The sequence below is a fragment of the Rousettus aegyptiacus genome, unplaced genomic scaffold (assembly GCF_014176215.1).
Source record: "Rousettus aegyptiacus isolate mRouAeg1 unplaced genomic scaffold, mRouAeg1.p scaffold_m13_p_3, whole genome shotgun sequence".
Lineage (NCBI taxonomy): Eukaryota > Metazoa > Chordata > Mammalia > Chiroptera > Pteropodidae > Rousettus > Rousettus aegyptiacus.
The window spans coordinates 5,005,356-5,021,037 of record NW_023416306.1 but is presented as its reverse complement, the minus strand read 5'-3'; the positions used below and the strand labels follow the sequence as shown (position 1 = coordinate 5,021,037).

Sequence of the window (15,682 nt, the reverse complement as noted above, 5' to 3'; positions counted from 1 at the left end):
ACCTGTGGTTAGAAAAGGGGCTCGGACCCTGACGGGGGCGGGGTGGGGGGGGAGGGGGGATGTATGAGGGGGAGGGGCGCTGGGTTGGCCTCCTGGAGCCTCAGCGCCCTCATCTGTAAAACTGGAGCCGAGAGCCCACCTTACCTGCAGGAGGCAGGTGGCTGTCTCAGGGCAGGCTGCTTGCTGGCTGCGGGATAACGTCCCAGGCAGGGTGCGCGAGTGTTTGCCAGAGACCGCATGCTGTCAGTTTGGCGCCATTTATTCAGGCATAAAAATGTCCAGCAAGCTGGAGCCTGGGGCAGCTCAGGCAGTGGTGGACTCCAGCAGGGGGCAGCCGGGAGTCTTCCACCGGCCATGCTGGTCAGACACGCCACTTAATAATTAAAGCCGCACGTGTCCTAGGACAAGAGTCCCGGAGAGACAGGCGATTCCCCACAGGGGTGCACTTTTGCAATTTTCAAACCTTGCAGAAACTGAAGGAGCCAGAAATGTGGTCATTCGAAGTTCATCGTGGTTGACGAACAGCTCTTGGGAGCAGCGGAAGCCTCAGGAAGGTAAGGTCGACCCCACTGTGGGCCTCTTCCATTGGCACCTGTTCCCAGGAGAGGAGAACCCAGCAGAGGGATGTGGGGGCCACAGGGAGGTGTTGACAGGACACAAAGGTGTGTGGCCCACTGACCCCTCAGCAAACTCCCGCTGCAAGAGAAATCGCAAAATCCCACCCCGGCGGGTCCTAGTCCTCTAAAGAGAACGGCAGTGGCTCCCAGGCCCAGCCGTGGCTGGGACTCCCAGGGGAGCCCCTTAAAGATGCTGGTGCCCCGGCCCCCCTCTAGACTGGCCAAACCAGAACCTCTGGGGTAGGTCTGAGAAGTCTGTATTTATTATAGCTCCGGATCCAGATGTCATTAGGTTTATGAACCTGAACTTAGTCTCCTCTCCCTCTTCCGGTTCGTAGGGAGAGGGGGTGATGTTTTCAGTGCTGCCGAGAGGAGGGGTTGTCTCTCAATCTTGACGACCCATCTCTAAACGGTTCCAACTGGCCACTTCGCCCAGGAGTCCATGGGGCACGCATGCACACATGTGCGTGCACATGTATGCACACATACTCAGGTGGGCTGGGCCAGGAGCCCATGCTTAGCAGGTTGCCAGGAGACCAGGCCCCGAGGCCTATCCCGACCTGGAAGGGATGGCCAGTCCTCCATGGATGGCCTGGTGGCTCGTGGCCAGTGTTCTGCCAGCGGAGGAGGAATCGGCTGCTGGTCACAGGTGGTGGGCCGCTTCCCAGACGATCTGCAGAGCCATGGAGACACAGGGGAGCTGGGCCACAGTGTAGGCCAGGGAGCGGGTGGGTGCTCGGAGCTTCCCCAGGTAGGCCACAGTGTGCACCATGCGGCCCAGGAAGAAGAGCAGAAAGTGCATCCGGGCCACGAAAGGGTTGGGCCCCAGGAAGGAGTAGATGAGGCCCAGGAACAGGAAGGGGTAGATGGTCTCCATGTCATTCCGGTGGGCTCTGGGAAGGCAAGGACATGTGGTCAGCCAAGTGTTAGCTCTGAGGATGTCACGAGAGCTGGTGCCCTCAGCCCTGAAAGGCCCTGCACCCCTGGGGAGCATCTCAGAGGCGCCAGGCTCAAATCCACTCATGGCCAGAACAAGAGGCACCTCGGAGGGGGGAGGGACAGTGACCCCAAGCTGCCACAAGCCAGTGGCTGTGGAAGCAAAGCCCACTAATAAGCTAGGAGCCATGGGTTGCTGATTGGGGGTTCCTTACCAAGCCGTAAGGCTCACCAGGATCCGATCCCTGCCCGTCTCCCCAGTCGTCCCTTCTGGCCTTGGTGGGAAAAGTGGAGTTCTGAGGAGTTGAGTGCAAGCTGGGAGTAGCCTGACTCAAGTCCACGCTCTTTATCAAGGCTGCCCTCCTTCTAAATGCAGGTGCCTGGGCTCTGGTGGATGGGATCAGCTAGAGCCTAGAGCCTGCATCTGAAATCCACGCCTGTCTCTTATTCCGTCCCATGGACGGTAATAAGAACGGCTTCCACTCATTGGAGCCGACCAGCTGCTAGACCCTGGCGAAGCTTTCCGTTTCGTCCTTGCTGTCCTGCTTCTCGTTTGTTTGTTTAAAATAATCAAGTATGTGAGTATATGTGGTAGGGGGTGGGGAAGGCCTGTGTGTAACCCTGCCATAAATAAATGACCAAGAAAGAAAACTCACCCACTTTGACTAAGAGTCAGTTCACATTTTCCATGACTCCTGCTAATGGGCGGCTTCCTTTACGGGGGGAGGAGGGAGGGGTCGAGTCCCATAAATTAGAGACTGAGCAAGTGGCCGAAGAAGCCATCGACAGCATGTTGGATGCTCACATAAACAGGAACCCAGTGCCCGGGCCATGACCTCCCCCCAGGATAGGCCACATGTGTGAGGCTCAGGGACTCTGCTGGAACCAAAGCCCCTTCTCCAGGCCTTCCAGCTGGAGTGTGTGTCACCAATGCCGGGCCAATGGGCCAGGCCCAGCCCAGCATCCCCTTCAGTAATCTACTACGGAGTCCTCTCCTCTTCCCTCCCATTGCAAGGAGAGCCTTAGGCGAGAGCTATGGTATGTTGCCTGACAGAAAGGAATTGGGCAGGGCAGGGCAGGGAGGGGGCCTGGAGCAGCCCAATGCTGCAGAAGCCTCTGCAGGGTGGGTGTGGTCGGGGAAGGAGAAGTTGGCACTGAGGACTGAATGATGAGGGGCTGTCAGTGCAGAGGGAGAGCCTTCCACGCAGAGTCTGGCACGTGCAAAGGCCCTGGGGTGGGAATGAGCGTAGTGTATTCAAGGCATAGAAAAGTGAGCTGCGAGGGTGGAGCGTGGGGCAAAGGAGGGAGTGAGGCAGGGTAAGAATGCGGAGCGGGCCCGAGGAGCGGGAGGGAGTCTGGAATTTGGCTGGAGTGTATGAAAGCTCCCGTAAACCCAGCAGGGCCTGAACCTTTTTTTTTTTTTTTTTTTTGGGGGGGGGGCATCAAACTCAGGACCCGGCAATTGTGTCTCTTGTCCCTGTATCCTAAAGCCCATATGAGCCTTCCTCCTCCTTTTCTCCCAAATCTCGAACTTGGGACCCAGACACAGGGAAAGGAAGCCTCCAGCTAGGGGGAAGACTGCTCCTCCCAGACCAGGGAGAAGCGGGCCCTGGCCCGATCCTGGCCACAGGGAAGGGGTCGGGGGAGAGGACTGGGGCCGCCTCAATCCCCTGGTCAAGCAGGGCCCTCCCCTGACTTGTGACTTATAGGGAGGAGGCGGCTAATGTGCCCCTGAAGTTGCTCCCTCCTGCGGGGACGGCCTCTGGAAAACCTATTTTCGGTTAAGTCAGTGCGTCCCAGAATGTGGTTGCCTGCCTGCCACAGTGGCTCGTGGATGAGTGTTTTTGTCATGCACGTTCTGTGCCGCTGAGTCGGCTCAGACGCCTGGTGACCCTATGGCTGAGTCACGGCCACAGCGTTCCGTCCTCAACAGCCCTGCTCAGCTCCGGGAGGCCTGGCCTATGGCTCCTCCTAGGAGACCATCTCTATCTGGTCTTCCTGCTGTCTTCTCTTGTCCCAGCATTATCATTTTTTTTTCCCCAAAGAGCCCTGCCTTTGCCTGAAGTGCCTGAAGGACAGCTTCCCTTTTGTCATTTTTTGCCACCCCCACCGCGTTTGAGGCTTACCTGGCTCTAGGAGCTGCATACTCTAAGGAAAGGTGTCTGAATGAATGGGTTTCATATGCTAGTTGCGCCTTTCCTGACACTTTCAGATACGTATATAATTTTTGTCGTAGTTAGACATTGTTACCCGAAAGCTTCAGGAAGAGCATAACTAGCTTCCATATGAAACCCATTCATTCAGATACTTTTCCTTAAAGTGTATATTTATATTTTAAGAGTGAGCTGTTTTTTTTGTTTTGTTTTGGTTTTTGTTTTTTTTTAGAAAGCTGTTAAGAGAATCGTTGGCCAAACCCCCAAGGGCAGGTGAGGAAGAGAAGTTGGGGAAACACGGGGCGGGAAGGAGGGGTGGGGGCGAGATGTGCCAGGCGGGCCGAGAGGCCGGGGGGATGGCAGGCGGAGGCCCTTGCAGGAAACCACGCAGTGGATGCCGAGGCCATCTCCCGGTCCCAGCCATTGGAACTCGAAGACCCAGAGGCCACCAGTGAGTGAGGAGAGGCGGCTGGGACCTCAGAAAAGCCCCAGAGCTCTGACCCTCAGCCCCTGGGGCGGGCCTGGCTCTTCCCTCCCGCCTCTGGTGTGTCTCAAACCACAGTGGGGGCCCCCACGAAGCCGCAAGTGGTGCCCAGGACAGGGAGACATGGGGAAATGAGGGATGATGCAAAAGAAACGTCCTCTTCACCCCAGGATCTGAATTGAGAGACACGGATGGAGTCACGTACCAGAGATGCTTGGGCAAAACAAGTCATTCCAATAACTGCCGCTTTTTAAAGGTGAAAATCATGCAAAGCCAGTTCCCTCGAGACTGAACTTGCACGGGCTCCTGCAGCCGCGGGCCCGCCCCCTCCCCCGCACCCCGCAGCAGACATTGCAACATCAGCTGCATTTTATTTACAGTATCGGGTTATGGGAAGGGGAGAGGGGGCCCTAGTTACCCCCCACCCCCCACCCCAGATATCCTGGGCAGGGACAAAATGGACCTCTCCTCTTCCCTTGGCTCTCTGCTCTCCACCCGCATTGGCGATTTCCTTGAGTTCAAGTTCGACACGACACGTAAAGGTCTGCTCAGTTTTAAAGGCAGGTACGAAACAGAGTAGAATCGCCTTCACACAGAGGGAAAGCGTTTAGGAGCAGAGCCCGCCGGGGCATAGAACGCTGCCCGCTGGTGAGTGGGTGCACCCCAAATTAGCCGCTTTGCAATCATCGTCACCACCATCACCAGCCCGATCTCGGACACGCTTGTTAAAGCTAATTTCACCCTCTCAGTTTTGCCAGACTCACGACTGCCCTCAGACTCCTGGGCCAAATTAATAAAAAATCTTTTATGGGGCGGTGGGAGGGGCTTGCTAGGCTAGCAGTTCCGCCTGGGTGCTAATTAATTCCCTGGCCTCGGGCAAGTCTCCCTCCCTCTCCCTGCCTCCCTGTTACCTTCTCCCAAAAATAACTGGTTGGATGTCTAAGGGAATTTTGGGGCTGAGATCGGGGGATCCAATTTCCTGACAAACTAGTTCACTCAGATTAAGTCTGCACGCTCCAAGTCGTCAGAAACGGTCCAAAGCTCGGCAAGTGCTCGTCTTCCTTCTTTGGGACCAGATACTCTCTCTCTGCAGTTCCATATGCACGAACTCAGAATTTGGCCAAGATACACATAGCCAGGAGACTTGGGTGGGTCTCATGAAAAGCAGGTGGGGTTCCTCGTTTTCCTTGAAACCTGGCTCCTGACTTCTCCCAGAGCCAGGCTCGGGGTCTGGCTCCAACATGTGCTAATCTGTAAGGCAGATTTATCATCCGGAAACTAAGACCCGAGGGCCTTCCTGTTTGTGCAGAAGGGCGATGCCGACTGCGCTGCAGACTCTGGTCTAATGTTTAACTGACGTTCGCTTCCCCGGCATCTCCCTCTGGAACCAGGTTGCAGCCAGTTCTCTGGTTGTGGACGACAGCGTGTGAGTCTGAGGCCTGCGCCCTCAAGGTTCCGTGTTATGTGAAGTCAGGACGGGGAGGAGCCCAGGGGACCATGAACCCCTAGGTCTGGCTTGGTCGGTCCCCGATAAATATCGATACATGGCAGGTCCCCAATAAATACTCACCAAATGAATATAAAACATTATCAGACAAGAGATGCTCAAAAAACTACCGAATTTCAACCATTTGAGCATCAGTACTCTTTAGATGGTGGGTCATCGTGATCAGAAAAGAAAATTATGTTGGGTGGGTGGAGATGTCTCTTGTTGGCGTGGTAGGTAAGCTTAGCTACATGGGACCACTGAACCCTGGGAGAAGCCAAACACATCCTCTTGGTGGCTGTGGTGATCTGGCTCAGGCTCTCCAGGCATGGCAGCCTACTGCTCAACTGCCCATGTCCTTGTCCACTGCCCAGGGAGTTCAGCCACCCAGGGGCGAGGGTGAGACAGGGTCACCAATATAGGTTCGTGTATGGGTGAGGCTTTTGTTCAATAAAGCAAACTAGTGTTCAGCACATAGTAGGTGCTCATGAAACGTTGGATGGATGGATAGAGGGCTGGACCTCCTATGAAGGACCACATACTGTAGTTATATTAGAAAAGGTGAAATAGCAAAGAATTTCACCTACATTATACATTTCTGTAATTTTTAAAAGCCACAAGTATATACATTATTTCCAGTGGCCAAGAAAACCATAAGAAAATAAGAAAGGCTTTCTTTTAATAAAATAGTCTTTATTACAGAGTCCCACCCATTTCTCTCTGTGGTACACAGGAATGTGCTGAGGACTATGGGAAGGTTTGTCTCGGGTCTTGCTCCTATCCAACTACCCACTTCTCCACCCAACTCTGCTGACAGCCCCCAGTCCCTGGGGGGGCCACCTCCTCAGTCTGCCCCCGCTGGTGTAAAGCGGCAGAGGTGAAATGGCCCCAAAAGTCCAACGTCGAGACTGCTCACATGGAATCAACATTTAGTCTCGGATGGATTTGGCACAGCCATTTCGTAAGAATCACTTTGGAGGAGTGTTGACCGACATGGAAAATGCTCATGAAATAATGTTAACCGGAAAAAAAAAAAATCAGAACCCCAAATCGGGTGTACGAGGCACGCCCCACTTTATGAAAAATATTTAGACCTCGAGGACGAAGAGGAGACAGAAGAAAGCAACTGGAGTTGTGAGCGAGTTTTGTTCTTCTGTGTATTGTCAGCGTCACCCAAATGGCGATGTTCTGGTTGTTATACTAAGAAAAGTTGTGTTTGATGGGCCGGGGGGTGCTGAATATGAGAAGACGTTCAACTTCGCTCAGAATAAAAGAAATGCGAAATAAAACCAAAACGTGAGGTAACTTTGTCATAAGACATAGCTATCTCATCTATTAGGGGTGCGGTCCCTCCAGGTCCAGGAGCAGATCCGCGGAGCGGGGCGGGGCCGGAGAAACGGCGCATGCGCAGTGCCGCGGGCGGGTTTGTGCTGTCTGACGCTATTTCTTACCACGTGGTGCCGCCTGCGATTTTGCACGTACGGACGCACAGAGGCAAATGAAAGAGGTTTGGATGCACTCTGTTCACGGTAGAGAAAGAGCGAGAATGGCCTAAGTGCCCATCGGAGGGGAAGTGGGTAGGCGACCGAAGGATCATCCGTCCGGAGTCATGGGGTGAACACCCGAGCGCCGAGGTGATGGACGGGGCCCCTCTAGGAGCTGATGTGAAACCATCTCTGTCATTGTGTGAAAAAAGTAGGCCAGCGGGTGGGTGAAGGGCGATCCTTCGGGGGTTGAAAGGCCACGGCACGGAGCCCGTGTGTGTAGGTTCAGAAAGCACTGGCCACGGCCTTTGTCCCTGGGGAGTAGAAGTGGCCGGAGCCTGGCGGTCAGAGGTGGGAGGGAGACTGACTTTTCGCTGACTGTCCTTTCCTAACTTTGCAACCCTGAGCCCTCGGCGTGCATTACCTGTCCACGATTAATTAGAAACGAAATCGGTGACTACGTCGGAACAGTCTGAGGGGGTCAGGAAGGCAGACGACCTCGGCGCCAGGGGATCCTCAAGAGAGGGCCAGGGAGCACAGAGCGTGGCCAGGCCGGGCGCCCAGGGCGGTACTTGCCTGAGGCAGCGGTCCACGTCCGGGTCGCTCCGGCAGTACTGGAGGCCTCCGTGTCTCAGGGCGTCCTCGGGGTTGGCGAAAGCCTGAAATACATCAGCTGAGAATGACTGCCCATGAGATGGATGGCCGGGCCGCCTGGGTGGGCAGCCGCACTGTCACGCACATGTCCATTCACCGGCATCCGTGAGCTCCGACCACGTGACAAGCGCTGGGGACGCACTGTGAACAAGTCTGCGATGGACTGAACGTCCGCGTCCCCTGAAAGTTCAAATGCTGAAGCCTAACCCCGCTACGTGATGGTTTTGGGGGGCGGGGCCTTTGGGAGGGGGTCAGGTCCTGAGGGTGGAGCCCTCATGAACGGGGAGGAATGCTCTCATTAAAAAAAAAAAAAAAAAAAAAAAAAAAGACCCCTGCGAGCTCCCTGGCCCCTCCAGCCATGCGAGGGCACAGTGAGAAGACAGCCATTTATGGACACATCTAGGAAGCGGGCCCTGGCCAGACATACAATCTGCCAGCGCCTTGACCTTGGACTTCCCATTCCACATAACTGAGAAATTTCTGTTGTTTAGCAGCCGCCCAGTCCATGGTATTTTGTTCTAGCTGGCCAAACAGACGAAGGGAAAGCCTCTCCCGTCCCTGCTTTTGTGAGGCTCACGGTCTGATAGACCGGAGAAGACCAGGCAGTGATTGTTAAGCGAGGGTTGGCCTTGAGAATGTTCACGGGGCACTTCATTGAGCCTGGGGATCAGAGAAGGCTTCTCGGAGGCAGTGACATTAAAGCTGAGGCTCAAAGGATGCATCAACAGTAACCAGATAAAGGGAAGGGTCAAGCAGTGGCAATCAAGGCATTGGATCTGCATGTGCAAAGGCCCTGGGGTCAGAAGACGGGTACTCAATGAATTGTTAATGGAGAGCAGAGACTTAAGGTCACGCTCAGGTCGCTGAAGGCTTATCCCACCACCCCTGATCCATTGGGCCCTGCTGGCATCCGGGCAAGACAGCCCCACCAACCCGCAGCAATCCCGAACCTAAGCACCAGGTTTTCTAAATTACCCATCCAATGGAGAACACTGCTACTTCTGAGTCCTTGTGACATCTGACCCCAAGCAAGGATTTGTCCCGGCCTCTGCCCCACCCCACCCCCCAGGCCCCAGGCGGCAAATGCAGCCCAAGCCTGATGCAGGTCTCAGTCAGGATCAAAGTCCCCCCTGGCCCTTAAGTCATGGAAACACCGATTTTGATGGCCCTGCACAGATCCAGACCAGGGACTCATGACACCCTTTGAAGCTTCCTTGCATTCAGCAGGCAGTTGCCTTTGGAGTCTACGGTCTGGTCCGTGGGGCTGGGCATCTCTGCAAACAGAACCGGAATGCGAGGCGGCGCAGCCAGGAGGCAGCCGGGAAGAGCCCCACCGTCAGAGGCTGCAGGACTACCTCTCGCTGGGGCGAGGCCCCGGGCCCCTGGGTGCGCTCCCACGGAGCCGCAGCCGTCATTAACGACTAAGCCACCAGAACTGACACTGGGGGAACATTCGCTCTGTGCCAGGTGCCGAAATCTCCTCGCATGACTGTGACTATCCCGCTTCCGGATAAGGAACAGGAACCGAGCTCCCAGACTTGCCCAAGGTCCCAAGGCTGGTGTGTGGGAGAGCCTGAGCCTGCATCTGTCACCTCCCCAAACAGAAATGAGAGGAAAATCCGGAGATGGTAAACAGCACCTCAGGACTGGAACGGGCCGGAGGGGAACTTTCCTTCTGCCTCTCTCCACTCACAGGGCAGAGGGGCGCACAGACAGGTGTGTCTCCCTCCGCCCTTCCCCGAGTTCTCGCTAAGAGGAGCGCGCTGGGCCCTGCACCTCGCTGTGGAGAACACCAACCCTGTGGCAGGGTGTGGTCTCTGCAGCTGGACGTCTGGGTTCAAACCCAGCTCTGCAGCCTGGGAAGTAGTCTCGCCTCTGGATCCCAGGTCCCTAACCTGGAGAACAAGGTGGAGCCGGCTCCTCCTCTCCTCCCTCCTCCAGGACGGCGGTGGGGATTAAACTCCTAGAAAGGGGGCCGGGAGGGTGAGTGCAGCTGTCCCCACCGGGTGGGTGCCTGATTCCCGCAGTCCCCGGGGGGCGGGGGCGGAAGGCCAGGTGGTCTCTGTGCCCGTGCCTCTGGGAGTTGTCTCACCTGGGGGCGGGGGGTTGGCTAGCCTTCAGTCCGGCGTCTACTTGCTCCAGGGGCTCCGCCTGGCTCCCCCGTGTCCATCCCCCAAGAGATGCCAGAGCTAACCTCACCTTGCCTTTGAACTGGGTAAAGGGGGGAAAAGGGCCACAGTCTCCAGAAAGGATTTCTCTACTGAAACACCTGGAGGGTAATGAGCAGGTGCCCCCTGGGCCTCTGGGCGTGGAACAGGGAGCACGGCGCTCACGGGCCGCAGCCTCTCTGCTCAGGCCATCTGCTGCGAGCAGAGTCTCCCCAGGACAGCGAATCGCCCACCCGCTCGCCCTGGCTCAAGTCTTAGCCGCTTTATTGTTCTTTTGGCTCAAGGGAGGACTCAGGACTGGTGGGGGAAATTCCTGCCTACAACTCTGGGGGAGCCCGGCCGTAACCCGGACCCTGGAGGCTTTGCTGGGCTTGTGAGTGACCTGGCAAGCGAGCTGGGAATTTCCACTTCCCGCTCTCGGGTCCTGTTCTGTGGGTTCCCGCTCCACCCAAATATCAGATCTCCCTGAGCGGGCGAGCCGCCAGGTCAGCGGAGGCTTTATGCCGTCTCGCTCCACCCCGGGGACCGGTTGGTGGCCTGGAAAGAGCTCATCGAGCCTCACCGTGCGGAGAACTGCGGTGGTGGCACAGTGAGTGAGTGAGTGAATGCTCTCAGAGGACAGCGAGGTTCGGGCCCTGCCGCAAGCGACAGCCACAGAGGAGTCATCCGGAAGGACGGGGAGAGGCACGGGGTCCCGCACCCCGCACGCTCACCCCCTGGCCCTGAAACTGCCGGGGCCGTGAGGGGGAGAAGCGCGCGCGCTCCGGGGGGGCCCCCCAGGGCGGCTCGTACCTTCTTCCGCAGCCGCACTTGGCCGGTGATGACAGCCACCGCGTACATCTTGATGATCAGTAGCGTGCTGCAGAGCAGGAAGGCCGGGAGCACCTGGGCGTCCACCATCGCCAGCGCCGGGGCAGGCATGTCAAAGGCGGGAGCTCTGGGAAAGACGCGAGGCAGGCGGCGTGGTGGTGCCTGTTGAGCAGGGAGGGGGCGGGGAGAGCGGCCGGGAGGCCTGTCCCCACTCAGCACCCGCCCACTCCTGCCTGCAGAAGTAACTCTGCCACCAGGTGCTGGGAGAGCTGAGCCTTGGGCCGTCCCTCATCCAGCCTCTGGCCCCGGGCCACCCCTTCCTGGCAAACTCTTAACCACTTTCTAATCTTTTTCCTGTTTTAAAAAATTTAATGGAGTAGATTTGAAGCTCTAACTGGCTTTATTAAGTGATTCATGAATCCGGTGACATCCCATCTAGCGACTAGAGGGAGCTGGGGATGGGGAGCAAAGGGAAGAAGGGCTCGCTTGTGGACCCCCACATCTTTCTTTTGAGGGCGGAGAAGGAGAAAGTTTTTACCCTGTGGGTCGCTCGCCCCTTCCTTCTGTGGGCAGTATGGGGGGTGGAGAGCCCCACGTGGAGGATTACGTTCCTGGTGCTTAACCAGAAAATTCCAGACTGGTTGATTAAGATTACGTATCTGGGAGAGGTCGAAACAGCAATCAGATCAGGTACTAAACACAGGTTTGGCATCACGGGCTTTTAGCACAAGTGATGCCGTTTGGGGTCTGTGGCATTTTCTTTAACAACCCTCATCTGTGAAATGGGAGTGTGTGTGGGGCCTGCCTTCTGGTGCGTGCGACAAAGGGGGTCACCTGGCAGGATGTTGCTGATCTGTGCCTATCTCCCTGAGAGTCAGGGTAGGTGCTGGGCACGAGACCTGAGCCATCTGCCCCCACTCAGCCTGGACACTTGAGACACAGCCATGCCTCCATCAGTGTGACTTTGCTATTTGTGGTAGGCTGCATAATGGCCCTCTGAAGATGTCCCTGCCCCAAACCCCAGCGCCTGTGAACATGTTACCATTACAGGGCAAATGGGACTTTGCAGATGGGATTAGGTAAAAAATCTTGAGAGGAGATGACCCTAGTTCCAACCCCCGGGGCCACGGACCGGACTGGTCCAAAGCTTCATCTGTATCTGCAGCCGCTCCCCAGCGCTAGCATCCCTGCCTCAGCTCCGGCTCAGATCATCAGGCATCAGATTCTCATAGGAGTCCCTGTCCCTGGTGTCAAAAAGGTTGGGGACCGCTGCTCTAGGTTATCTGGGTGAATCCAATTTAATTACAAAGATTCTCCTAAGAGGAAAGCAGTAGAATGTATGGATGAAAAAAAAAAAAAAAAAGGATTCTATGGAAAGTAACCTCACGGGGTAATCGGGTCATAAATTCTTAACTTGGCAGGTGTTGGCAACCACACCCCAGGCATCTGACTTTTTAGTAAAAGGTTTACCTTTGCTTTAAGCAAGCGCTGACCATTGTGTCCGTGCATCTCGTTAACACGCCTCGGAAATAAGCCAGAATCACCCTCAGGAGAACACGAAATCTTGTAAACTGTCCTGTAAAGCGATCCCTGCCTTGCTTTCTTCTACCTCCATCTAAATCTCCCTGACGTCCCCTCCTTAATTTCAAATACATAAAAGAGGCCGTGAAACTTATTCTCCGGCGCATCTGAGATCTTGCTCCCCGGCAGGTGTCGTCAGCTTGGCTCAAATAAACTCATAAAAATTCTCTACAGTTTTGGACCTCGGTGAATTAGAGGGAGGAATGGAAAAGAAAGAGCAGAGGTCACGGAGGAGAGAAGATAGGATCCTGCTCGCTTTGAAGATGAGCCAAAGAATGCAGGTGGCCTCTTGAAGCTGTAAAAGGCAAGGAAATGAATTCTCCCTGAGGACTTCCAGAAGGAACCAGCCTTGAGTGTAGCACACTGAAATCCAGTTGGGACTTCTGGCCTCCAGGATCGATAAGAGAATACTTTTGAGTTGTTTGAAGAGGCTAAAGGCGTGGTCATTTGCAGCCGCGGGGGACTAGCACACACCTCCGGGTCTCCTTCAGCCTCTCTTCACTTTCTCGGGAGACCCCCAGGCAGAGAGCTTGATTGCTCACTCCAGAACTTCCCCGAAGATCCATCGGCTCTTCCTTCCATAGGAAACATCAACAGTTTGTGCCCTAAGATTCTCTGAAGCCCTTGTTTCATTTACCTTGCTGTGGGCCCCCTGCCCCTTAGTCCCCTTCCTCAGGTCTGGGGTGGGACCTCCACCAAGGCAAGGATCTGGTCCCTGTAGTTTTGCCGACACTGTGTGCTTGGCTGGGGAAGTGGGGAGGAGGGAAAGGTCAGTCTCCTGTGCCTGCCCAGAGAGGCAGCAGCGTCGGTCCGGCCCGTGCCCCAAAGCGGCAGAGACCAAGGCAAGGACTGGTCAGAGGGCAAAGACGTTTGGCCACAAGCTCTGGACCCAGACTCAGCTGGCATAAAGTCACAGGGCCAGCCCTTGGGGGAAGCTGTGTGGCCTTAGGCAAGCAGTGTCCCTCTCTGAACCCATTTCCTCAACTGTCAAACATAGCCAGCAATCAGCTACGCCCCACAGCAGCTGAGAGAGAACTAAAGAGAGTCATGTCTAATTAGCAAGCACCTGGCACGTAGTTGGCCCTCCATCAGCGTGAGCCTCTGAGCCTCAGTTTCCCCTTCCTCAAAATGGGGATAATAGTTCCCACCTAGCAGGGCTGGCAGGGGGAGACTCTTAGAAATCCCTGACCTTGCTCGCTGGGGCAGTGCCGTGGGGAGCTGGGGGAACCATTTCTTACTCATTTGTAATGTGCCAAACCTTCTTTTATCTGGACAAAAGATACACTAGCAAACCAACACCCATGTTTCTGGAGCTTGGGGTTGCCAGGCAGGGTTGTCCCAGCCCCGAGAGATAATGCCAGGCCACAATCAGGGACACAGAAAGCACTGGACGTCCTGAAATAAGGTTTATCTCTACGTGTCTGGTAGAACTGTGCGTCTTGCTCCCTGGGTGTTCCTGTCTGAGAACAGAGGATGCCTTCCTCTCTGGTCCCCAGCCCCGGGGAACCACTGGGAGAGGCTGTCTCCTTGTCAAAAAGCTCAGTTATGGGATCTGGGGGCTGCACCACCCCCAGAATCCTGGACCCGAGAGGGGGCCCTAAGAGGGGGCCTGAGACCAGGGGGTGTTCTTTGCCCTGCTTGGTCTTCTGAGACAACAAGATAGAAACCTCGTCAGCAGAAGCTGGGAAACCCAGCGTGGGCGAAGGGCAGATTATTACCTGCTGTCACCTAAAAGCCGAAAATCAGAGGGACTTTGGAGGGAACCCTTCGGCCTGCTGTGTGTGCCTTCGTGGTGGGAATCTTTGCCTCATCACCTGCTGAAATCAGCCAGGTGAGCCAGGGCCTGGCAAGAGGGCACGTCGATCTCTGGTCTTCGACCAAGAGGTCCCCTAAAGCCTCCTCAGTCAGTGGACGTTCCGGTTGTTATTTCTGGTGGCGGGGATAATGGGGTGTTACTGTTCCCCGAGTTCCAGTTACATTCTTTGCCTGGAAATGTGGATTGGTGCCCCCTGCCTTGCAAACTGGTGGGGCCCAAGGAAAATACAGCAGTGCCTGCCCAGAAATGAGGGTGAGCAAAGGCACGGGGTCTGCCCCTGGGGGAGGCACCCCGGGTGCTGGAAATGTTTTGTATCTTCACCTGCATGAAGATTGCACAGATACATATATATATGTTGAGGATAGAGCTCAGTGCATTGTTACATATATATGTATGTAACAATGCACTGAGCTCTATCCTCAACATTTGTTACTTTATTGTATATATTTTTTAAAGCCCGGGAAAGTTCTCCTGTCATAACTCCACAAACAGGAGCAGAGGAGCCACTGTGTCTAAAGCCCCATGTGGCTTCTTCCAGCTCACCCTCTTTGGCATTTCCTGAGGATCAAAGACCCAGCTCTACTCTGTTTAGTTGTCTGTGACTTCAGAGGAGGCCTAGAGAGAGGAGGAAGGGGCCCCGCCTCCAGCAGCTGGTTCCTGACCTCAGGGAGTATTGCTGGGGTTTTCTCCAGCCAGGGATAGGGAAACGCAGCAGTTAAAAAGAGACTGTCTCTGACGTGACCTTTTAGGTCAGATTTGTATTGTAGCCATCACGGGGGCATCAATCCCCGTTTGAGAAGCAGTGTTTTTGAAATGTGGTGTGTGGTCTACAGGAAAGGCAGACTAGATTAGTGAGCTCTTTCTGATGGCTCTGCAGCCCCTCCTGGGGCAAAGGCCCACCTGGGGGGACCCCTGGACCAACCTCAGGATGAGCAATGCAATGGAGGACTGTTGTTTTTGTCTGCCAGCTCCCCTCCCCCTCCTACCATCCTCTGGTAAATCACACCCTTCCTTTCCGAACCTGTACCCCTATTGAGTGTAATTCTGGTGAGGCCGCCAATCAGAGTACTTCATCCTCTTAGTATGGGATGGACTCCTGACCCGAGCAGCCAATCACAATGCTTCTGGCATCTGGGTATTGCGAATTGGCTAAGCAGAGCCAATCAGAGGCTTCCCTGGGAGGTTCTATTCTGATAAGGAGACCCCTTCTTGGCTCCAGAGGGCGGTACTGGCCTGAAGCTGTGTGCACACATTCCCCTTTCCCACAGGGAGGAGGCCGTGTTACGGAGGAGACAGCGAGGCCCCCGTCTCTGACTCACCCACGTCTAGGAGTTTCCTTTTTTGCTTAAACAAAACATCAGTCAAATCAGGTCCCTGCTCTGCGCCAAACTCTGCAGTGGCTCCCATCTCACTTGGAGTAAAGGCCAAAGTTTGGACGATGGCCCACGGCTCGCGGCCCTGTCGTCCCCTCGGGTTCTCTCTGAACTCCTGTT

At 55.4% G+C, this 15,682-nt stretch overlaps 1 protein-coding gene across 1 annotated transcript; it reads right to left on the bottom strand.

The window, feature by feature from the left end:
- Positions 1-858: 858 nt before the first annotated feature.
- Positions 859-11,214, bottom strand: PTGES (prostaglandin E synthase). Its single transcript, XM_016133806.2, has 3 exons — positions 10,775-11,214; positions 7,737-7,819; positions 859-1,510 (listed from the first exon to the last, which is right to left on the bottom strand). The coding sequence occupies exons 1-3, from the start codon at positions 10,901-10,903 to the stop codon at positions 1,261-1,263; spliced, it is 462 nt and encodes a 153-aa protein (XP_015989292.1). The 5' UTR covers positions 10,904-11,214; the 3' UTR covers positions 859-1,260.
- Positions 11,215-15,682: the final 4,468 nt, after the last annotated feature.

What these genes read in the sequence shown, in the direction of transcription:
- PTGES (XM_016133806.2), bottom strand. Translation starts at nt 10,903, where the DNA reads ATGCCTGCCCCGGCGCTGGCGATGGTGGACGCCCAGGTGCTCCCGGCC. An exon ending in AAGTGCGGCTGCGGAAGAAG is followed by an intron (nt 7,820 to 10,774) that starts GTACGAGCCGCC and finishes GATGTATTTCAG; the next exon opens with GCTTTCGCCAACCCCGAGGA. An exon ending in GACGTGGACCGCTGCCTCAG is followed by an intron (nt 1,511 to 7,736) that starts GCAAGTACCGCC and finishes TTGCCTTCCCAG; the next exon opens with AGCCCACCGGAATGACATGG.